The following is a 7,720-nucleotide window of genomic DNA, read 5'->3' on the forward strand; positions in this document are numbered from 1 at the left end:
TATTTATACAAAATTGACATAGGTAATCTAATTGTCATTGAAATAATCAAACATAAAATAGAATCCCATTTTAAATCCAGAATACTTTATAAAAAAAAACAAATAATCTTTAATTTACAATTCATATTTCAAAATCAAATTGAGTGATAACAAATAAAAAGCTAGCCTGGTAAGTAATAAAAATATATTTTCTAAAAGTAATTTTCAAAATTTATAATATTTCCACTGACGCTCAACATTACATATTATATAGAACTACACAAACATTAAAAACTAATTATCTTAATTGGAGCATCTCAAAATATATACACAGGGTGTATCACGAAAAGGGCTCAGTAGGATTATCTCAAAAAGTAGACAAAATTGAAATCTGAAAATGTATATACAGGGGTTTATCAAAAAGATCTATTCAATGAAAATAGTGTCAACTTTCGTGCACTTCTGGTTATACCGGAAGTCATCATTGGAAATTATTGAATTGAATTGAATATAATAATAAACGGTGTCTGATGAATGATCTGTAATTTTTATTATTATTATACCTTCATCAAAAACAATAATTCAGTATATTAAATTAAAAAGGGCGATGTTTCAAATAAACCCGTCATACTCGTAGATTTTTCTGTGTTGAAATCAATAATTTCCAAGAACTGTTAACTTTGGTATAGGGAACTATAGCATCATTTTAAAGTAAATTTAATTGTGCATCCATTAATGTAATAATATAGAGGGTGTACCATTTGAAATTTTTGAGTAAATTCAACTTCAACGTCACAATATTGGCCACACTCTGTATGAATTTTTGCAAATTTGACATGAACTGGTTGAATTCCATTGCTTTTAAATTATTTTCAAAAATCACTTACATCCCCCCCTTTTTTTCGAAAATTAATAATAACTTGAAAACTGTCACATTTTGGCCCATAGTACCTTATAAATAAAATAGTCTAGAATTTGCCGTAGAATTAAAAAATGCATAAATATACATATTGTTCCATTTGAAATAACAGAGCTGATGACGATTTCAGGTATAACCGGAAGTTCGAGGAAGTTGACACTATTTTCATCGAATAGATCTTTTTGATAAACCCCTGTATACAAATTTTCAGATTTCAATTCTGACTACTTTTTGAGATAATCCTACTGGGCCCTCTTCGTGATACACCCTATATAATATAAAATCCTCATAAAATAACTGTATTTTCCATACTTAAATCTTTGTACACAAGATACCTGCCCTACTATTAAGGTCTCCTGTCTTTGTCGCTCTTACTGTGAACTCCCTCTATTGATTTTAATTGTCTATTGGTCAAGTTATACTTTTTGGGGGTTCGTAATATATTTGTATCTTATAGCTGGTTCAAAATCTACCTCAGAAGTATAACGCAATGTACGGAACATAGATGTGAGAAGGGTCTCTTATTATCTGAACGCAAAAGAATCCTCTCAGGAGTGCCACAAGGTCCTGTCTTAGGGCTTTTACTCTTTAATGTGTGTACTGCGGATTTTGCGTTATCGGTGCTGCATTCTACGTTGCATACGTATGCAGATGATCTACAAATATAGTATGTTTTCCTAATTGAGAATAATTTATTAAATGCCGGTTCGTATAGAACAAAAGAGTTATGTAAAACATTGTATTGTTTCTGTAATTCACCTGTGGAAAACTGTAACTTAATGAAGAACTTAGGCCTCATACTTGAAGGTGACTTGAGATTTTCGAAACATTCATCTCTTGTCCAGAAGCGATACTACTGCTTCTTTTTAAAGGACTATGATGACTATGACTACTCTGACAATGATGGTCCTCTGATACGTTTCGTAGTGGCCTTTGTAACTGGTCATATCCATTGCTTTTGCAAAAATTTCGCTGCGACTGAGACCGTTTGAGACCTCGTGATCGGTCTTTTAAGCTTGCTACAGACTTGGAGATTTGTATCAAGAGATGGTATCGCGATACCATATCGTGAGGCTTATCCAAGTCTGTAGCAGGCTTAGTATCAATATCGCTGCGCTCATCTAAATTTGTGCAGTAAAATGGTGGGAGTGGTATGGCAAGTTTTGTGTTCTGCACCTCTGACGTAGTACAGTTGCGAGAGTTTCTAATCTTGTGGAGTAGGGCAAAAGGTGCGTCCTATTGCATGTGCATTTTCGGTGTCGCTGCGCCTTACTCCACATCTGCGCATTAGGGTGATACATGCAGTCTCACGGAGATCTAGTGGTTCTACTTATCCGAGGGCCTTCATCGTGACTCATGTTATTTGAATTTTGTTCCACTTCCAGTGCCTCTCGTTTGACTAAGTTGTTTCCACAGGTACAGGTCAAAATAGTACACAAACGATTTTCGGTAGGTACTTGATACTTAGGTCCACTGCACATCTGCAGACATGGCAAAACTAGAGCTTCTGCTGTATTTAATGTCTAATATAATGCGTTTTTGTCTAGGGCTGATTTTTCAGGTAGGTAACTTGAACTTTAAGATCTTTGTCATACCTATACAATCTTTCTCTCATTCACATGGTATATGGTGTACCTGGTGTTTATCCCTGGGGTATACCGAGTGAAATGATGAAATGTTGCTTTAGAATTCATTTTTAAGGTTATGCTTATCCAGTTTGTTTTAATTACAATTTTTTTTGGACTCCACTTTTTACTCTTGGATAGAATTATTATTTTCTGTATTATTCAGAGGATTTCCTCTAAGTTAATAAATAAAGAGTAAAAAAAAGTAACGCAGGATTTGAATTGTTTGCCATTTTCATCCCGAAGAGTTGGCAGCATTGTGTAGGGTCACATGTTGTAGTAAACATATTGCGGTTAGACATAATGGAGCACTATACGACAGACGAGCGAATGAAGTTTATATCAGTCTTGTACTGGCCGTTCAGCCGAAAATATTGGTACGGTGCGGTGTAGCGGAAATTCCCGTAACCTCAGTGCGCCGTCGGTCACTGCAATTGGAATATACTCTTAGAGCCCATTCCACTTTCGGGATCGGATGTTCCATATACACAGTGATATCACAGTTTTGCGATCAACATAAGTAGATTTAACTAACCTTGCCTCTATCTTAAGTTGCTTCGTTTGGACGCTATAGGACATCAAAACTGAAAAAAAAATTTCTAACAGCTTTGAAACGCTTTGTAAAATTTTAATGACATTTGGTACCCTAATACTTCCATATAGATATCAGTTCATAACATAGTAAACGAAGTAATTGGATTAACAGAACTGTGAAAAATGTTGTCTCCTTTGAACTAATCTGTTAATCATTTTGTCAGGTTCTATTTTTTCAGTCTACGGATTATCTAAGGCCGCGCGCCACCTCTCTGTACGCACTTTCCAATTTCTTCTGTCATAACACATACCTTCCTCTAAATTTCTTGATTCCATCGCTTCATTAACATCCTCTCTTTAGCTTCTTCTCGGTCTTTCCCTCTTTCTTTTCTCTGGGGTATCCATTCTAATATTCTAATATATCTCTTTATATGTCCTAACCATATCAATTGTTTCTTTTCAACTTTGTCCGTATTATCTCTCTCGATGTTCATATCCCTTCTTTTGATATTTTCTTTTATTGATTTTGCTTAGATCTCATTTTTCCGCACCGTATATCATAACACTGGATAATAGTTTTCTAAATACGCATTTTAGTTTCTGTACTTATTGTCCTTTTCCCATAAAACTGAATTGAGTGCTCCAATAGTTTTTCTGCATTTATTTATTCTTTGCTGGATCTCGTCCTTACTCCTCCTTTGATTGCTGAAGGCCACTCCTAGGTATTTACATTTTTCGACGCCACTTAAGTCAGTCCAGCCTCTTCATACTCTTCTCGTAGTTTTCTAACCATATAGTTTAAGTCTTCTTCATCCTCCGCAATCACTACTTGGCCACCAGCAAAATAGAGACTCTAATGGGTGTCATCCCCACCCGAAGTCCCATGCTTTTATACTTACGTGGCCACTCTTTTAGGGCATGGTCCAAATAGATCATAAATAAGGTAGGAGATAAACAACATCCCTGTTTTTGTCTTAAAAATTAAGGCTTTCCAAAAAATTTTCTCCTCTTTTAAAATCGTTTATGTAATAGTTTTGATCAGTTAATTTTTTTATTAGATCATTACTAACAACGAGCGTTCAAATAAAAACGTGGTCAAGTTGGTTCTGAAAATTTGGACGTAGGGCGTAGCGTATAGCAAATGAACTTAAACGTCATCTGTCAAAACGCTATATCGCCGCTATCAATTTGAATATTTTCGTTTTAAAAAGCGTTTAAAATGGTGTTTTCTCAAGAACAAAAAGTGTTTATCATAGAGTCCTACTTTAGAAATGGACGCAAGATTGATGGAATATGGAAGTATTCTATTGAGGAATGTTTCATAGAATTTCAAAATCAATTTCCCGGCGTTGTTGAGTACAAAATTTTTCAAAGTGCAGTTCAGCGTTGTGTTAATGTTTTTCGTGAAACGGGCAGTGTAACAAGAAAAGAAGGAAGCGGCCGACCTAAAAAGCGGACTGAAGAATTAAAAGAAAATGTCCAACAAATAATGGAAAATGCGCCAAGAACTTCTGTACGTGTTTTATCACAAATGGTGGGAGTATCAGTCGGTACCTGCCACACAGTGTTAAAAAAAGATTTGCGTTTGTTCTCCTATCGTTTAACTTGTCAGCAAGAACTTCATGAAGTTGATTTTCCGCGACGGGCTGTATTTTGTGAATGGTTTTTAAACAACTACGGTGAACTTCATAATATCACCTTTTTTTCTGATGAAGCCTGGTTTCATTTAAGTGGTTACGTAAACTCACAGAATATGAGAATGTGGTCTTCTGAAAAACCAGATAACTTTTTTGTCGAGGGCCCTCTACACGCTCAAAAAATTGGAGTTTGGTGTGCTCTCAATCGAAGGAGGATTTATGGACCTATTTTTTTTAATGGTACTCTTACTGCGCAAAGGTATAGAGAAGAAATTATCGCTCCTTTTGTTAACCAGCTGGAAGAAAACGAAATTACAAACTTTTACTTTCAACAAGATGGCGCAAGGGCACATACGGCAGGCGAGACGATGAATATGTTGAGGGAAGTTTTCCAAAATCGACTAATAAGTCTCAATGCTGAACATGAATTTCCACCGAGGTCATGTGATATTACGCCGTGTGATTTCTTTTTGTGGCCTTACCTTAAAAACACTATTTTTGAACTGCCTATTCCTGATTTAAACCATCTGCAGGCTCGACTTATAGACAAGATTCGTGAAATTAACAATACCCCGAGCATCTTAGAAAATGTCTTTAATTCTTTGAGGAACAGGTGTGAAAAGTGCTTGGAACAAGGAGGGGGACACTTTCAGCAGCTGCTTTAATTTATTGTTATAACAAGGAGGGGGACACTTTCCGCAGCTCCTTTAATTGTTTGTTATTGTTATCACGATTATTCTTTAAAATAAAGTTATATAGTCATTAACGTTATTGAAACTGACAGCTGCTATACAGCTCGTTGAGAAATGAGGTTAAGTTGGTCGCTATAAGCTACTCCCTACTTCCAATGTGTCAGAGCCAACTTCGACCACGTTTTTATTTGAACGCTCGTTACATTTTCGATTCAAACTTGAACTAATTACATCATTTCAAAAGCAATTTATTAGATAAGAACTGTCCATATGACCACGGTTTTCTGTAATACATAATTTGATTCTAGGTAAAAAATTAAAATACACTCATCTTAGTATTCTTTCATTCTGCAAATTGTGAACAGCATCTTCAGTAATGTTCCACAGTTGTTCCTCACTACCAATACTCACATACTATACCTTCTGTTTTAAAAACCCTTCATCTTTTAAAAATATAACCTGACGAAATATGAGCAGATTAATTCAAGGGAAGGCGTATTTCTCTCGGTTCTGTTAATCGAATTACTTCGTTCACAGGTCGTTTCGAAGTTATTTAAAAAAAAATAATTGTTTTTTGTTAATTTTCATGCATTCTAGCAGCTAAACCAAGGAAATTTTGTAGCACACTTTTTACATGTCTTAGATATCTCTTCTAGTTTTCGAGACGTAGGCCTCGGGAGCTTTAAACAGTACACGCTGTATAATAAAAACTACTACGGATATCATGGTAGGTGTGGAAGCCAGAGAAATTATAATACACGTTTGTTAATTTCCATTAAGTGCGGCATTGCTGCTGCAAACGCGCTAACATTCCAACGGGCCGTGCGATAAAGCAGTTGAAGTACTAAGGACAAAATAATAACAGTCCACGATAATAGGCGGAAAATGTAATTTCGCTTTATTGGAGCTAAATGTTTCCTACAATAATTCATTGTCAAATATGGTGTTGATTAGTCTTGCTCTTCCTTCAAGGAGGATGCAGCATAATAAATACATACGCATGCACATTATTTAAACATTTTAGCATCGTTAACCGTGATCATGGCCATCAACAGTGGAATACTTCCAATGGGGAGGGTAGAATTGCTAATGGACGGGCTCTTAGTTTAATAATAATGAGCTGGCATGAATTATGTTTCTACTATATTTATTCTATTATACTGAGTGTCCTTTTTATAATTTAAAGAACCTTGGACGCAGGAGGGGATGAGTTCCTTTTGGAAAAATAGCAAATGTAGTTCCTCCCATTAACGTTGTTTTTCCGAGAAATAGGTTGTTAAAAAGGTTTTCCTTAAATCGACTAAAGATACAAATGTTAAAAATTTGTACATAAATAAATAGTAACTGCCTCTTAAAGAGAGCGTTTATAAACGCAATGTTCAGCATTTTAGAAAATCTAAGCAAGTTAGAAACAATATCTCTTATATAACTGGTTATATCAGTTACATAAGTTTTCTTCAGGATGTAATACAACTGACAACAAGAAAAAAAAAACTATATTTTTAAATCGTATGTTTATCTTATGCTTCCTGAATTTTTGCACGAACGTTATTGAAAATTGTGTACGGTAGGTATTATATATACATCAGCTCTACAGGCCTAACGGCCCTTGGCCGTTCTTCCCATCTTTTTCGATCCAGGGCCTCTTCCTTCCAATCTCTGACGCCTACATCCCTCACGTCTTTTGTCACTTCTTCTCTTTCCTCCTTCACCTTGTATCAGTATTCTTTTAACCCAGCTTTCGCCGGACATCCTCGCTATGTGCCCCAACCATCTAGCTCTTTGCATTTTGACCACCTGAACAAAGTTTGGGTTTTTATACAGCTCCTCTAGTTCTTTATTTGTCCTTCGCCTGAATTCGTTTTGGACTTTAATTCCTCCAAAAATTTTCCTTAGTATTTTTCGTTCCCAGACTTCTAACTTGCTTTCCTCTTTCTTTCTCATTGTCCACGTCTTGCATGCATAAGTAACTGTAGGCCTTAATATTGTTTGGTACACCTGTACTTTCGTTGCTCTTGTTATATTCTTTGCTTTTAAAAATCTTGAAAACATTCCCGCAGCATTACTTCCTTTCGCTAAACTTTTTTCTATTTCCTTTTCTTCATCGCCCTTACACGTTAGCGTTACTCCTAGATATTCGACTTGTTCTACTCTCTCTGTCATATATCTCCTATTTGCAGTGCAACTAATATTTAAATTTGCTGGAAGTTCTCTGGTATTGTTTTTCATCACCATATATTTTGTTTTATTTTCATTGATTGCTAGGCCATATTCTTTTGCTTTTGCTTCCAACAACTTAATAACCCTTGTTACTTCTTCCTCGGATCTCGCCAT

The 7,720-nt window shown here is 35.5% G+C and overlaps 1 protein-coding gene across 1 annotated transcript; it reads right to left on the bottom strand.

Moving 5' to 3' along the window:
- Window positions 1-6,985: 6,985 nt before the first annotated feature.
- LOC108903698 lies at window positions 6,986-7,720 on the bottom strand. Its single transcript, XM_018705963.1, has one exon. The coding sequence runs from the start codon at window positions 7,718-7,720 to the stop codon at window positions 6,986-6,988; it is 735 nt and encodes a 244-aa protein (XP_018561479.1).

The sequence above is a fragment of the Anoplophora glabripennis genome, unplaced genomic scaffold, assembly GCF_000390285.2.
Source record: "Anoplophora glabripennis isolate ALB-LARVAE unplaced genomic scaffold, Agla_2.0 scaffold110, whole genome shotgun sequence".
Classification (NCBI taxonomy): Eukaryota; Metazoa; Arthropoda; class Insecta; order Coleoptera; family Cerambycidae; genus Anoplophora; species Anoplophora glabripennis.